Source organism: Perissodus microlepis, chromosome 5 (genome assembly GCF_051167445.1).
Source record: "Perissodus microlepis isolate ML-2025 ecotype Zambia chromosome 5, ASM5116744v1, whole genome shotgun sequence".
NCBI lineage: Eukaryota > Metazoa > Chordata > Actinopteri > Cichliformes > Cichlidae > Perissodus > Perissodus microlepis.
The window spans coordinates 23,632,351-23,648,892 of NC_140465.1; the positions used below are offsets into that span (position 1 = coordinate 23,632,351).

The 16,542-nt window shown below is 40.0% G+C and overlaps 2 protein-coding genes across 2 annotated transcripts; both read right to left on the reverse strand.

Annotated features, from left to right (window-relative positions):
- Positions 1-475: 475 nt before the first annotated feature.
- Positions 476-4,156, reverse strand: LOC146387372 (zinc finger MYM-type protein 1-like). Its single transcript, XM_084928974.1, has 2 exons — positions 4,063-4,156; positions 476-3,382 (listed from the first exon to the last, which is right to left on the reverse strand). The coding sequence occupies exon 2, from the start codon at positions 2,822-2,824 to the stop codon at positions 935-937; it is 1,890 nt and encodes a 629-aa protein (XP_084785100.1). The 5' UTR covers positions 2,825-3,382; positions 4,063-4,156; the 3' UTR covers positions 476-934.
- A 6,091-nt stretch (positions 4,157-10,247) lies between these two features.
- pde12 (phosphodiesterase 12) lies at positions 10,248-16,248 on the reverse strand. The gene is made up of 8 exons (XM_084928976.1): positions 15,328-16,248; positions 14,562-14,989; positions 14,373-14,478; positions 13,536-13,680; positions 11,967-12,045; positions 11,742-11,864; positions 11,382-11,587; positions 10,248-10,848 (listed from the first exon to the last, which is right to left on the reverse strand). The coding sequence occupies exons 1-8, from the start codon at positions 15,897-15,899 to the stop codon at positions 10,729-10,731; spliced, it is 1,779 nt and encodes a 592-aa protein (XP_084785102.1). The 5' UTR covers positions 15,900-16,248; the 3' UTR covers positions 10,248-10,728.
- Positions 16,249-16,542: the final 294 nt, after the last annotated feature.

Genomic DNA, 16,542 nt, shown 5'->3' on the forward strand with positions numbered 1-16,542 from the left:
AGCTCTTGTGCACTTCCAGTTAAAGTGGTTTTGTTTAAAGCAGTGGGTCTTAAACTGTGGTACACGTACCACTGGTGGTACTTTTAAAGATTAAATAATATACCATTGTGGAGGTATGCAAAGACGACACAAGAGTTCCCAAGGCTCTTCTGGGAGCCGGAGTCGACCAGAAAACGTCTCCCCGAGCGTGAGTCCTCTATGAAGAGCAGCCTTTCCTTATCGCGGCCGCTAGAGAGCGCTGGCGGGCTCATTTCCCTGGGCAAAGGCGGCACGGCACTGTCACGCTGATGGTAAAAACACAGCCCTTTTCCACTGTGCTGCCGTGCTGCGCAATGAGAATCCTTTGTACGATACCTAGAGCGGGTAGTGCCAGTCAGATATTTGTAGCTGTGGGTGTTTGGACTTTTTAGAGCACTTTTAAGAAAGTTAATGTTCAATTTTAGAGAACGACTGGATGGCTCTAGTCAGGCCCGGCCCTAACCAATCTGGCGCCCTAGGCAAGATTTTAGGTGGCGCCCCCCTACATCGGCAGTGTAGTGTATGTACTCACAAGAAACCGAATAGCTTTGTCTTTGACCTTTTTTTTTTACTTAAAGAAAGCAAATTCACAATCAGAATAATTAACAAGATAAAAAAAATATATGAATAAATAAATGAATACAAAAAATAAAAAATGAATATATGAAATACAATAAATTTTACATACATAAACACAATAAAACGTGTCAACAAGTTGGATAAAATAAATTAAAAATACAATATAAATAAGGCACTGCACAAAACAAGATATTAAATAAACCAGTATGACTTTAACAACTATATTACAAAAAAGGGGATCCTACAGAGTTCTCTAGTTGTGCTTTTTAATACTGCATTAATTAGAATGACTTACAAATTACTGTACACCACCCCCTCATCAACCTCACATCACCTGCTACAGCCTTACTCTCCTAGTCTTTCTTGCAGCAAAGTCATCTACAACATCATCATATGACAACTGATTTGAGACCACATGATTTATGCTTATGATGGAAAGTCCACTGAGACGTTCTTGCATCATAGTAGATCTCAGGTAGGTTTTAATGAGTTTGAGCTTAGAGAAGCTTCTTTCAGCAGCAGCCACTGTAACAGGAAGAGTGGCAAAGATTCTCAGAGCAACCCACATGTTGGGGTAAATTTCTGCCAGCTTCTTCTCATGCAGGAAGGTCAAGAGTTCCATGTTTGTCATGTTCTTTGATGGCAATGGTGGGAAATTCTGCATTTCCATTGCAAGTTCTGTGCCATTAATGTCCGGCTGGCTGTCATGGGTCAGAGTAGTACTCAGTGTTTGGCACTGCTGTAGCAGCTCCTCTTTTTGTAAGTTGTGGAAATTGAGGAGTACTCCAAACTTGTCATTCACCTCTCCAAGGTTCTGAAATCTCTCATCAAGTGAAGAGATGGCTGTATCCACTACCACATTAAAAAATGTGGTTTCCATTTTTTTAAGTGCATCTTGTATGGGCTCATCTGGAGACTCATAACCGAAGTGCCTTTTGGTGGTTCTCAATCGCTTTTGTTTGAGTTCAGCCTCCACATTCATTTCTTCACACATCTCCTTTGCCGTTGTCTGTGCATCAGAAAATCCAGTGTTTCTGTAGCTGGTGAGGGAATCTTTGGTTTTCTTCAGCAAGTCGACAGCCACATCTAGCTGCATGGAGGGCGACTGCATGAGTTTACTCACATAGTGGATCTTGCTGAGAATGTCATACCAGATGGCTGTACAAATGCAAAAACGATAGGATCCAATCTCCTCAGCCAAAGACTGGGCTTCAACTCTGACCACAGGGTCTGTAGCTGTTTCCCTCACCTCCAGAAGAGCCTCTCTGACTTGCCGAGCCTGATATCTGACTGCCTCAATGCTTTTTATCCTGCTTTCCCATCTGGTCTCAGCCCATGATTTCAAGGTGGTTTTCACATGTTTCAGGAGAACACCCCACCTATGGGTGGAGGCTGAGAAGAGCTTGAATAATTTTGCTAAATGCCCAAAGTAGCCAAGGGCATCTGGTGAGCTTTTTGCAGCATCAGCTACTACCAGATTTAAAGTGTGGGCACCACATGGGACCAAAAAAGCTCTTGAGTTTAGCTGAAGCAACCTTGCCTGAACACCTTTATTTTTTCCCTTCATGTTGGCCCCATTGTCATAGGACTGTCCTCTGCAGTCTTCAAAAGGAATGTTAAGCTCCTCTATCCGTTTTAGGATGAGAGTTGACAAATGATCTTCTGTTGATTCCTCTGCAACAAGAAAGCCCAGGAAATGCTCTTTAACTTGTGGTATGTCTTCTTGTGACACTATCCTGACTATGACAGAGAGCTGTTCCTTATGACTCAGATCAGGTGTGCAATATAAAATGATGGAGAAATACTTTGATGTTTTGATATCTTCCACAATGCGTTTTATTATTCTTGAACTGATGGTGTCAATCAGTTCATTTTGGATTGTTTTTCCCAGATAATGTATGTGACTGCCAGCTCCACTTTCTACTCTACTGACATGCTGCTTCATCACTGGATCAAATTTGGCCATAAGCTCCACTTCTTTCAGAAAATTGCCATTGTCTGGTTTATTTAATGTGTCTGTGGACCCCCTGAAAGCCATGTTTCTTTCAGCTAAGGACTGAATTATTGCCACCAAACGATGTAGAACTTCACGCCACCTTTTTCTCTCAGCCTCAGCAAGTGCCATCTCTTGTTTATCTATTGTGAGTCCTTTCGCAAAACGGACCTCCAAGTCCTTGAGCATTATGCTCCTGGCTATCCTCATGGACCTTGAGCAAGTGGCTTGCATTTTTCCAGTCCTTCAGACCTTCCCTACTCAGTTTGTAATCTCTCTTGGAAAACATTTTGCAGCAGAAGCAGTGCAAGCTATCCTCTTTTTTCGAATACATAAGCCAGGTTCTTCTCACCTTTTCCCCATTGATTAAGAGTCTGTTAAAATAATCATGCTGACACCTTCGCCCGTCTTTCTGTTTCGGGAATGTGAAGTCACTATCAATTACAAATGGACCTCTGTGAACTAACTCTGTTCGTACCTTTTCAGTTAAAGCAGAAGGCCAGTCAGCAGGGTCTATTGGTGCAGCAGGAAGACCGCTTGATGCTGCTGCATCACTGCTGGGTTGTGCTGCTGAGGTGGAGGCAACAGGAACACCGCTTGATGCTGCTGCAAAACTGGTGGGTTGTGCTGCTGAGGTGGAGGCAACAGGAAGACCGCTTGATGCTGCTGCATCATGGCTGGGTTGTGCTGCTGATGCTGCATCACTGGTGGGTTGTGCTGCTGAAGTGGAGGCAGCAGCGGTAGATGTGGTAGATGGCCCAGGGGTGGGATTTAGAAACTTCAACAGTGCATCTGAAGAGAGGAGTATGTGACACCACTGAGTATTAAAGTCTAATAATAAAAACATATGATTCCAGGAATAAAATGAAATGATATAATATAAATGAAAAACCAAAGAGATATATGTATGATGTTAACTGATATGCAAATTAGATTAGATTCAATTTATTGTCATCATTACAGTGAAATGCTGAATAGCAGAATGCAAAGTAACAGTATAATATCATATGAGAATGTTATGTTATGATTATCTTTGACCGAATCACAGCAGTGCTCATATTAAAAAACAGCATTCCCTCTCATGTGATATTGCTTAATTAACATTAATGATGTGCACTTTAACAACTAGGCTTACAACTATAATATATACAGGGGTGGAAAAGTGACTATTACCTGCAGGGTAAACGTTAGCTAACCAGAAGGCAATAACAATGTAAACAAAAAACACCTGCTTAAAAGATGAATACAAATGAGGAATGGTGGGAAAGGTGGGAGTACTGTAATTACCTAACGTTACATTATTATTTTCCATAACAATTTAGCCCCCTCCACAATATTAACTGACGTTAAAACAGTTAACTAGCTATTTATTGATTAGCAATTAGCGAATCATGTAACATTAGCTTAATGCTAAAAATTTAGGTTACTATCACATTCAGACAAATAATTTCATGTAGGCTAACGTTACCTACCTCTGTCTTTTTCTCGTTTCTCCTCCTCTTCTTTTCTCTTTTTTCTTCCCTGGGCACCTGACAGTTTTGGCCGTTTTGACATCTTATGTTGATTTTTTGATGTGGTGACGTCCAAAAGGAACCATGATACGGGAAGGGAGGGGGCGCACCGTGCGGGGAGGGGGGGGGGCGTAATGTTGTAACAAATAATATTTCTATTAAATAAGCTTTACTTTGCATTTTAATTAACGTGGGATTATTTTTTGTATTTAGAAATAATAGTACCAACTTTTTTTTTTTTTTTCAACATTTGTGGCACTGGCGTGGCGCCCCCTGATGGACGGCGCCCTTAGCATTTGCCTATACGGCCTATGCCATGGGCCGGCCCTGGCTCTAGTAACAGTATAATTTTAGAACCCACAGATCCGACAGCGAGTGGTTCCCGTTAATCATCCAGTCTGAGAGCACTAAGCATTAGTTGAAGTGTTTGTGTATTTATTGATTTCTTCTAAGTAATTGTGTATTTTATGTATATTTTGGTTTTATATTTTTACAAATGTTTAATATTTTTAATATTTTTATTAAGGTTTATAAATTGTGTTTTGTCTTGTTTTTTATTGACATAAAGTCTGGCAATAAAGATTGAATTGAATTGAAAGATCTATTTCATTTTTACCCCTCGACTGGAAAAAGGCTGATGGGGTGTTAGCATTACCCCACTATGCAGAACGGTGGTGATGACACCCAACTTTGTGAACACGATGACTCAAGAAAAAGGAGATGTAGGATTTTCAAATGGATCTACTGAAAGTCTCTGACAATTTTGAAAATCTATTACCTCAACCTCAACCTGAAGGTGAAGGTTGAGGTTATAGATTTAGACTATATAGACTTTGTCGAGTTATTGTGTTTACAATGTTGTTGTTGGTTTTGACAATCTGGGGAATGTTTTTAAAACATCCTCCCAACCATTTTTTTTAATCTAAAGTGAACTTTCCCCTAACATCAGGAAAACTTTCTACACACAACATTTAGAAAACATTAGCTGAAGTGGGGTAGTGAACAATCCCCGAACGCTCCCTTGTTTGCTGGGATCTCACCTAGAATTAATACTGTAGGTGTATCTATTGAAAATCTCACATGAGATGTCAGTAACTTTGACCTCACGGTCAATCTTGTGAATGTGATGTTTGAGAAAGATTATTTTTTTAACCTGCTTTTTGTATCACTCAGCAGCTTTCACAATGTGAAAGAGAAAGCTGTGAGTGGAGTCACTCTGAAGTGGAGAGCAGTCGGATGGAGAAGTCTTCCATAAAGGGGGGAATGATGACAGAAAGAAAACTGGCCTGTTAAATTTAAAGCCAGCTTTGCTTCTGTTCATAAAAACACTTTGGCTTGATGTTTTGTGTAAATGAAGCTGCTGTTTAGTGCAGTCTGGCTCTGCTTCAACTTTCTGTTCATGTAAATGATGCTGCGAATAGTTCCTGCCTCAGTAAAAGGAAAAACAAATTTCCAAGAAAAAATTTCTTTGGCGCTTTGTTAGAAAGAAAGATTGCATATTCCTGATAACCCGACACACGGGACTGCAGTTTAGATTCAGATAAAGGTACTTTGAACTGCTCCTGTTTCACATCTGTTTGCCACAGCAGATAACTCCACACGTTTTCTTTAGCAGATTTAACTTGTACTTCCCGACGCAACCCAAAAGGGATTTGTGTCTCGTCTTGGTGTCAGACTTGGGATTTCACTTGTTTAGATTGTTTAGATAGTTTAGATTTATGCAGGTATTATTGTTAAATCAATCTAAGAACACATCTTTATTATAAAGTTAATGTGGCCACTTGTCCTAAACCAGTCTGTCGTTAAGCTCGTATGCTTTAAGTGAATGTGGGAGGAAGGGTGGGAGTGGGACTCCTCCGTGCAGTTCTGAGCTTCAGACACTTCATAAACAACATTTAGTGAATTTTGCATTAATTTCTATAATTTCTGCATCCAATGCAATGCCTTTATCTATGGAAAGATAAGATGCTCTTTAACATGTAAGGACAGAATATCTTGCTACATCTATCAACAGTGACATCATCTCCACACATTTTGGTTTCCATCATCGTGTTACAAATTATTCTTAGTTTCATCGGTGCAAGATCTGAGGAATTTTTGGGGGGCTCTTTTAGATATTTCCTGGCAAAGTTTAATCTAGCCTTCCTGTTTTTTCGTTTACATCTTCTTGTAAACTTTCTGTATGAAGACAATTATACCTACTTCCCCGAGAGATTGAATGAGTGAACAGGCCTCTCTGGGCCATGATTTTAATCTTAAATTGTCAAATTACTTTTGAGCCTCTGAAAATGACTGAATTCAAAAGTGACTGATTTATGAAATTTGATCTTCAAAAACCAGTGTTGTGAGCAGCAGTGGCACAGGTTTCTTGTCATGATGAATCAAATGGGGAAAAAAGAAGGAGCTCCAATATTAGGACTTTTATTTATTTGTTCAAAAAGACAAAGAAAAGGTTTGGTCACTAAACAAACAATGCCTGTGTTTAGAGGCATTGTTTAGGGGAATTTAGCATCCAGAACAAACTTCAGCTGATTACTGAAACTTATCTTCAAATACTGTAGATACGTGATATTGGTGCAGAAGGTTTTCAACATGAGCCCAGATCTTACCGAAACATGTTTGAGTTTTACTGAGGAATTCATCACTGGTGTGAAAACAAAATATGTTCTGGAAATATTACAAATCACATTATTTTATGCTACGGTGGATACATCACAAGTAATTTGAGGTTAAGGCTCTTGCCCAAGGATACTTTGACAGATTCACAGAAGTCAAGGACTGAACCTCCCACCTTCTAACTGGCAGATGACCTGCTCTATCAGCTGAGCCACAACTGCTCTATAAGACGGTCAGGATGCACACAGTGAAGCGTCTGATGGTAAAATGTTAAAACATTTAACTTAATCTCTCTAATGCCTTTTAAATGTTTCCTTTAACTGATTCATCAGTCATATCTTTTGTTTTAGGTAATTCTTTGGTTCAATCAAATAATGAAAATAAAAATATATAACTTCGGTAATTCAGTGACATGATTTGGTGGCATATTTTTCTAAAATCAAGCAGATTAGCTTCACTCTTGTGCAGTATCATTAAAAACAATGACTGAAATTAATAAAACTTTTTGAAATTTTAAGAAAAAAACACTGCAGTTGGAAATAAATGTAGATAAACACAAGATAAAACACTCTCATTTAAAATAATTTCTATTACTTTAAGCCTGAAATTAGAATTTTTAGCAGTTTTAAACAAACCTGGTTGATGTTGTTTCCATAAAGGAGTCTCTGTAACACATTTTGCATAAACTGATCAACACACCCATAACATTTCTCAGAAACAGGAACATGGAGCAGGAGTGGGATTTCCCTGCATTTTTATTATTATAAAGGCAGAGTTTTCTTTCACAGTTCACAGAGCAGCATTATGACTCTAAAGATCCTGCTGGGTGTCTTCTGTCTCTCAGGTCAGTCATTTTTGGCAGTGCTTATCACTCTGATATGTTACATCCAGGTTGCATGTTCAGAGATGTTGATCAATCATATTTCCTCACAGGGTGTCTCATCTTCTCCAGATGCCGTCAGTACTACTTTGTTAATAAGTCCTTAGATTGGGGTGCGGCTCTGAGTTACTGTAGCGTGAACTACACAGACCTGGCCAACTTCGAAAATGCTACAGAAAAGAAACAATTTAACAAAACAGTTTCATCTGCTGGTTACAACTCTGAGGTCTGGATTGGTGCTTACCTAAGTTTTTATTGGAGATATGTATCTCAGATCAATGATGATTTCTGGAAGTGGGAAAACCAAACTAAAAATGAACCCTTCTCAGTTTACTATTTTTGTACAAAAGCTTTAGTGAATTCACCATACTGGCACTGGTCTTGGTATATTAACTGCTCACTGGAATACCCATTCATCTGTTACAATGGTAAGAAAATACCAAAGCATTTTCTTTTCTCATTAAGATTGTTTTGATTTGATTATTTTCATTCACAGAAAAATCAACATGACTTATTTAACCACAATTTCTAATTGCAGGAACTTACCAGTCCTGAATTTGTTTTTGTGAATAAAAGCATGGACTGGTTCAGAGCTCTCCGGTACTGAAGGGAGAACTTCACAGACCTGGCTGGCAGTTCGCTTTCTGTCAGTGATGCGCAGAGGCTGGTGTCATATGGGACTGAAATATGGATAGGCCACATTGCACATCCTCAAATTTTCTGGGTTGATGGCAGAGACTCCTCATTCAGATACTGGGATGAATCAGGAAAAATATTTGGCATTTCAAATGACATGTGTGGTGTTGCAGATATGCAGAGATCAGGAAAATGGAAGTTACTGCCCTATTATACACAACGACCATTTGTCTGCTATGACAACCTGCCAGCTCCTCAACCTGAAACCACAGAAGCTCCCAAAAAAGAAATTGTTTACAGAAAAGGTATAAAGTTACAGTTTTGATATCACAAAAATATAATAACTGAAAACTCACCATGACACCTTTTGTCCTCTCTGTCTCAGTAATAAAAATCAGGTTGAAGCTGGAGGACTCCTCTGTGAATCTGAATGACACCGCTGCCAAAGCAACACTCCTGAAAGAGGCAAGTCTCAACAATACTGCCTTAAAACTTCACCTCATCACCTTTGCACTTTAGTGTAGGTGCTGTGAGTTTCACCCAGCTCTTTAATTTTATGTGATTGCCTGTCCTCATCTCTTCTTCACAGCATCTATGAGCGAGCTGCTGCGTGAAAATTAAGGCTGTAAATTTGAATTTTTGAATGTTGAGAAATCTTCATAAAATTATGACATCTAAAAATGAAAAAAAAACTTTTATAAATGACAAAAATAATTTCCATACTTTTCTCTGAAACGTTTAATATGATTTTACTGTATACATTAAATCGGCCCAATTCAAATGCAAAGGTATGAATTAATGTCAGAAAATAAATTTATTGATGTTTTGTTTTTCTAAAACAGGCTTTTGTTTGTTTTTAGTCTCTGTGTGTAAACATGTGTGTAATGTTTGGATCTCTCAGCTCCAGGACAGACTGAAGGAGAAAGGAGTGAATGGAATCACTGTGAAGTGGAGAGAGCAGCCTGATGGAGCAGTCTTCCATAAAGACAGGAAAGTACTCACAAAGAAGAAAACTGAGCTGTGAATTTTAAAACCAACATTGCTGCGACTTCTCTGAAACTCAGATGTTAGATGTTTAGTGTACATGAAGCTGCTGTACATATTGTGGTTTTGCTCTGTATTTGTTTATGCAAATTATACCATTGACATTTGTCACCTTGGTGAAATGAAAATAATCAGATATAATTAGTTTTTATTATTGTTTCATCAGAGTGTTTTGTTTTGGACTAAAAGATCCTTTCATGGTTTTAATACTCCTGATGACGTCCTGTGTGGGACTATGGTTAAAACTGTAGATTTTTGTTCTGTCTGCTTGAGATAATTCTGCTTTTGTATGAGATTTATTGTTTTTGACAAAAAGTGGGTTTTTTTTAAATCCATGAGACATAATGACAGTTAATGAACTGGATCAAGTGGCAGTGGAGGTGCGCAGAGAGAGGCTGAGGACAATACAGAAAACAACAATGGAAATAATTTTAAATAAAATGAAATCACATTGTTCGGTGAACTCAGCCAGAAACATTTGTTATTGTCCTTTTTACCTACATTCAGGTGTAACACCTTCTATGATTATTTTAAAATAAAATAACAAAAATTCAAAAAGCTGACTTGTATTGTTTGTTACTGTTTCCATGGAGCGCTGCCTTTAAGTGCATGAACATCCCAAAACCAGGCAACTCAAAACTGCTTCCTAGAGAAATATAAAAAGAATCATTTTTCTGCTCTTCTAAAAGAAATGTAAAACTAAATATCTGTTACTTTACTCATCTGAACTGTGAATATGTGATAGATATTGTTCATTGGATACTAAATATAATTTGTTAAGATTGTCACATTTTTACCCGTTTTTGTAAATAAAGCTGTAAGTTAAATTAAGAAGGTAAAAGTTGGACTAAATGAAATTAAATTTATATTTCGAGGATATTGTCACAATAGCGAGCAAATCATTTAAGCACGACATGATGTTCACCTCCTTTTAATGATGTCTGTAAGTATATGACAATAAGCCAACAAGTGAGAGTCAGTCCTGTAGACTTTATTTAAAAACTGAAAGGCCCACTGAGCAGTACATTTGGCAACAATGATAATAAATACTTATCTTAAAAGGTCAATATTTATTTATTAACCCAGAAATAAAGTGAATAACCTCAGAGTGATCATTAATCATCAAACTGTTATGATGCAGTACTGTGAGTTTGTTTTTTGAGTATTTAATCAATCCCCTTCTTAAATCCCTTCTCAAAATCTGCAGTTACTTACTTTTCTCATTCCAACACTGAATATAAGTGATGAAAATAATTTATTGTCTAATAAGGACTGTGAATAATTTCACATGAACTTTCACTGTGTTGTGGTTTTGTGGTTCAAGTTCTTCTGTCTGATCCTTTGAGCTTCTGCTGACTTTGGTTCTTCTTGGTAAACCTGCAGGGACACAGTTTAAATCTCACACTCTGTGTTTTTAAGCATCTCTGTCCATCATGGTTGGAGGTCAGGGGTCAGGGGTTCCACCGGAGGTCACAAACCAAAGCGATGTGGTCAGAGGGGTGAGCCACGCTGGGCAGAGCCTCGTAGGTGGTGACCTCCTCGAGGCTGGGCAGAGGGATCACCTGCTCCACCTGCACACACACAATATATGTGTTACATCAGTTATTCACACAAAGAACACCTGACTCCATTTTTACCTTATCGTCATTTTTTTTTTAAATAACCAATCTCCATTGAGTTTGTTTTCTGTTCCTCATCTTTGACTTAGTGAAAATCTGAGAAATCTGTCGTTCTTCACCCGTTTTACAAACTCTTTTCTGATTTACTTCAAACTTAGCAAGTGGCTCGCTCAAGATCTCAATAATTAAAAAGACTGATTTCATTTGGTTGAGTGGTACTCATAGTTTGGCTAAAAGATGTTCTAAGTAAAGTAAGTAAGTAAAGCTGATTTATTAAGGGCTTTTTGTAGACAGTCACAAACCTGTGCACAAAAGAGAGTAAAATAAATATGAAAATTAAATAACATAACAGCCAACAAAAAGACAAAATAAGACAATGAAATAAGAAATAGTTTAAAATAAATAAATAGTAAATCACTAACATTCCCATAAGAAAGCTTGTTAAAACAAAAATGTGTCTCTCCTATATCCTCTGCCATCAGTACCTGCATGCAGTCCGGCTGTATAAAGATGTAATCCAGGCAGCCTTGAAACCCTCTCACATAGTTGGTGTAGGCCGGCAATCCGCAGGCGCTCAGCAGAGGGGGGATGTCAGAGAGCAGCTCCATGCTGCAGGACTCCTCCGGCCCCGAGCTGCTCCAGTCTGCATGCTGCGGAGGAACCACAGCCTCACTGAGCAGCTGAAACACACCTGAGAGGGGACGAGATCAAGAAACAAACCAACCTGATAAAGACTGTGTTAAAAAAAAAAACTCCAAACATGGTGAAGTTGAACTTTGACCTGAGGGTCATTATGTTTTTGTAAACAGTCTCAGATTCAGCTGTAGGTACTATTCTGGAGTTACCTGCATTTGGGGTGGAGTTAAAGTCTCCACAAAACACCAGCGGGGCTCCAGGTGCGACCTCGCTGATCACATGACTCAGGTGTTTCAAAGCCACGCCCATCTGGACTAAGCGAACATTCCCCCCTTCAAAGGAAATTAATTAAATTCTCAGAAGTCTGTACTGACAATCTCTGCTGGTTAAAATGAGCAACTCAAGTGTTCCTGGAAGTAAACAGGACATTTTACCTTTCGGGTGCCAGTACAGGTGAGTGTTGGCCACACAGACCTTCCTGCCGGGTTTATTCAGGTCCTCGAGGAAAGTGACCTGCAGGGAAACAAACAATTCAGTGATTAGACAAACATTTATTTTCATGACTGAATAAATTGCTGATTTTTAACAGTAATAAGCATTTCTTTCACATATTTAAGAATCAAATTCCAGGACAAATCTCAAACAGACAACAATCAAACAAAGCAAACAGCGACTTCAAGAGTGACTGAGAGCAGAGATGATCTCCTGTTGTCATTAACTCTCTCTGAATTATCATTTTACATGTAAATATAGCCGATTTGAGTACACCTTCACACACATACACAAGACAGGTAAGGTGAAATGTTGATGACAATATGTGATGTTACCCTAAGTGTAATTAAAGTTTTCCAAGAAGTATTACACTGAACATAACGAGCCGGTGTTTGTGCTAAAATGTTTTTTAAAGTCTGCAAACATAGTATTGTGCAGAAGTCCTGAACCTTCTTAATTTTTTATATTTTGCTAGGAAAATGACAAATTGGTGCAGTGATGTATTGATACATGGAAATACAGTTAATTAAAAAAAAAGTTTGTACAGTTTTAACAATCTTGAAAGTCAGCGTTTGGTATGGCCACCTGTATTCTTCAAAACAGCCTGAACAAGTATTCCTGTAATTTCTTTAGGAATAGCTCTCCAGACTTCTTGAAGGACATTCAAAGGGCTTCTTTGGATGTTGGCTGTCTTTTCTAGTGTTCTCTGTCAAGATGATCCCACACTGCTTCAATAATGTTGAGGTCTAGGATCTGAGGATGCCAATCCATGAGCGACAATGCTCCAATGGGAATTTTTCTATCAAGGTACTTTTACTGCACTAGCAGTGTGTTTGGGATCATTATTAAACTGAAAAATGAAACTGTTAGCAATTGAATGCTTTCCAGACATTATTGAACGCTGGATCAAATCCCCAACACTGAAATGTCTCCATCATATTTTACAAATGGCTGTAGATACTGTGTTGTACCTCTCTGCTAAACACCTCCATACATTTTTTCCATTTCTTAAATACGTGACTTTCAGTTACTGTAGACAGATTTTTAGACCTATCACTTCTTCTTTACTCCACTTGTCCAGTTTCCTCAGATTTTATGAACCACACACTGCACACCACATGGAGACATACAAGTTCTGAACTAATGGACACTTTCAGAATCACCTTGTTCATGCAAAAATAGTATTTTTTGTCTGTCAAACAGTGTTATTGTCACAAATTTCACTGACTAAAGAACTGTGAAGAAATTAATTTTTTGTGACAGTGGGTGTGTCTGCTGGTAACAAAAATGAGCTATTTTAATGTATTTCTTTGACGCATTTTTCATGCTTGAAATGTCTTAAAACTACTTAAAAATTACAAGAAAGTCAAAACGTTGTGAGTGCAGTAGGTCTGAAAGACCTCCAGACTGCTGACCCGATATTTGGATGGGAGCAATAACAAAATGTCGCATCACTCCTTCCCAAAGCTAAAATATAACAGTTAATCAGCCTTGATGGTGAGCAGCAGTACCTGCAGCGAGGTGGACCTCTGCAGGATCTTATTCTTCAGGGCACCGTTAGCAGAAACCTTCTCCAGAAGCTCAGCGTGCATGGGGTCAGAGGACAACGCCTCACTCAGCATGATGTCGTGACTGCTCAAGAGTCGAAACTTTGACCTACAGCACAACAGGATTCACTTCAATATCATAATCATCATCCATCCACTTTTTCCACTTATCCAATTCAGGGTCACATGGGGCTGAAGCCTATTCCAGATGTCATAGGACTAGAGGCGGGGTAAAGTCTGGACTGTTGACCAGTTGCAGGGCTCATAATCATTATCATAATCATGTGATATTGCCATTAGGGCTGCACATAAATAAAGAGGCCTTTCTGTTATACTTCAGATATTCAATACTTTCTTCACAATCACTTATTTGTAGGTGCTCGCTACTCTATCAACACTGACTGTCACGTAAGACACACAATATACTAAAGTGCATTAAACAAAATTTATTTCATGTACTAAAAACTTTTTATTTCTGGACTGTTTACAGACTGTAATGTATCTTAAAAAACTGAGACTTTATCCAACTCTCTTCATTACCTTTAACAGCCTGTGGAGTGAAGCTGGGTTTGGCTTTTTACTCAAAAATCTAAAAAATGCGCTGCTTATGCTCGCTTCTAAGCGCATTAATGCCTCTCTCTTCTGCTCCAGGCATCAATAGTGAGCAACACTATCTAACGTCCACTAATTATTAACTTCAACCAAACAAACACAGATGTGGCTCTGCATATTATTTTGCCAGTGATAAAGTTATCAAGCAAGTTAAGGTTAATCCAGCTTCTGGCTGGTGATTGGCCTTACCTGCGGTAGAAGGTAGCGAGTCCTTCATGCTGCTTCTCTTTGACCTTGAAAACACCGTTCAGACCAAAGGCATCCAGCGCTGGAGTCAGACTGTCCACATACACTCCTGCAGAGGTCAGCGAGCACAACTAATGTCAAAGATTTATTTTTTTAAATCATCAGTATTTTTGTGTTTTTATCAGTGATTACCTTTATCGACCTCCTGCAGACAGATAATGTCGCAGTTGTACCCAGCAAGCTCCTTTTTGATCAGGTTCTGTCTGTAGTCCAGCTGCAGGGCGTAGGGGGCGCAGTACGGGTACAGCACCGTCTTGGAAAGGTCCGTTTGGGCGTAGATGTCGGCGAGGATGTTGTACGACACCACTCTCACAGTCGGCCAGTCCGTGACTTTGGCTGTGAAAGCATGACGGTTGTCAAACAAGCACACGCCTGGTCCAGCCTCCACAGCTCCCACAGAAACCAGCTCCTTGGCCAGGCCACTGCGGCTTCCATCTTTGGGTGTGCAGCTCAGTTTGAGCCTGAAGCTGATGTCCTGATTGGATGGGATGTAAACTCTCTCACATCCAACCTGAGTCCAACCACTGTCCTGATCTGAAGCTTTACCAGGAGCTTCAGACCTGGAACAAGAGCAAAGAGAAGTAGATTGCAGGATGTCAAATCAATTTGATTATTAATGTGCCCAAACAATCACCTGATTTATAACAAAATCAGAAAAGGCAGCTGTACAGTTCTACATCCAGGGCGTTAAAAACACTTCAGTGTAATGGTTTGTTTGCCCTTTGGCAAACTTATCGATGTTTTTGTGTCAATAAAACAGCTTGGTAGAGATGAGCAGACCTTCCTCAGACCCAACACTCGCCTGATAAGACCGTGTAAGGCATGCAGTTCTTGATACAGCTGGATTGCACCACACAATCTCTGCTTCACATTTACACCTTCTTTTCTGGGTATTTACCTCGTGTGTGGGCAGTTTTCTCTGAACCAGGTGAACTCGCAGTCCTGGACGTTCCCAAACTCCACCTCCAGTTTGGGGCAGACGGGGAAGCCGGCCAACAAGGACACCGGTAGCTCCGCGGTGGTGAAGGTGGGCGCGTTCCTCTGCACTGAATATTTAACATCTCCCACCTGCAGCACGGAGCCGTCCTGCCAAGCCTCCGCGTTCAGCACCGTCTCCGGCACCTCTTCCCCGTCGTAGAACAGCTTCACCACGGTGGGCTCCGCAGCTTCATCCGGCTGCTCCTGACCCCGGTTCTTCTTGGATTTCTTTGCTTTTGATTGGTTCTTGGCTATCCCGTTGGAGATGCGGGCCAGGACCTTGCCCAGCGGCTCGTCCTGGTCCCGGAGCATGTGCTTGTGGCTGCCCTGCAGACAGAAGGAGATGGTCAGCTTGGGCTCCCCGGGGAGGCACCTCACCACGGCCGCTTCCATCCTGCAGAGGCGGCGGAGGGCTCCGGAGAAAGTCCGTGGGGAGAAAGCGGGTAGTCGGCGGGTGAAGAGCGTTAGAGCAGTGGAGAGGTGGTTCAACATGAAGGCCCCGTCGGCAAGAACAGGAGAGCAGGGCTGAACGGGAGAGTACCTGGACAGGTAACGTTAACGGATACCAGCAGGTAGAGCTGTCAGTAACTACACCGGTTAGCCCGATGCTAATCAGCTGGAAGCCAACCCCAACAGGAAACCGTTAAAATTACGTGTTTATTCAGCTCCGGCTCTGTAGATTAAAACTAAACATGACACGTGGTTTTTAGATAAAGCTGCTGGTTCAGATACGAGTTTCAATATTTACAATTCATCTGTAAGTTCAGTAACAGGCAGCACTTTCCTCATCTCAGCGTGAGATTCTTCTTCTTTGGCTGGATGTTTCGTCTCACAGGCTTCAGAGCGCCCCCACTGGACAGAATCAGAATTACTTCAGTGCAGAGACTCGTTTACTTTACTGTAATTTTGATACTCCTGCTACACCTATAAGAAACATAAGCTATATATTTTTAAGGTCATATAACTTTCTAACTAACTTTCTGCTTCTTAATTCAGATAAAACTGAGATTATTGTACTCGGCCCTAAAAATCTTAGAAATATGGTATCTAACCAGATTCTTACTCTGGATGGCATTACCTTGGCCTGCAGTAACACTGTGAGGAACCTTGGAATCATTTTTGACCAAGACATGTC

Bases quoted from the DNA above. Each gene is read 5' to 3' on its own strand.
- LOC146387372 (XM_084928974.1), bottom strand. From the start codon at position 2,824: ATGCAAGCCACTTGCTCAAGGTCCATGAGGATAGCCAGGAGCATAATG.
- pde12 (XM_084928976.1), bottom strand. From the start codon at position 15,899: ATGTTGAACCACCTCTCCACTGCTCTAACGCTCTTCACCCGCCGACTA. The intron at 13,681-14,372 runs GTAAGGCCAATC...GTTGTGCTGTAG, and splicing joins CTCGCTACCTTCTACCGCAG to GTCAAAGTTTCGACTCTTGA. The intron at 12,046-13,535 runs GTACTGCTGCTC...GTTTCCCTGCAG, and splicing joins AGAGGTCCACCTCGCTGCAG to GTCACTTTCCTCGAGGACCT.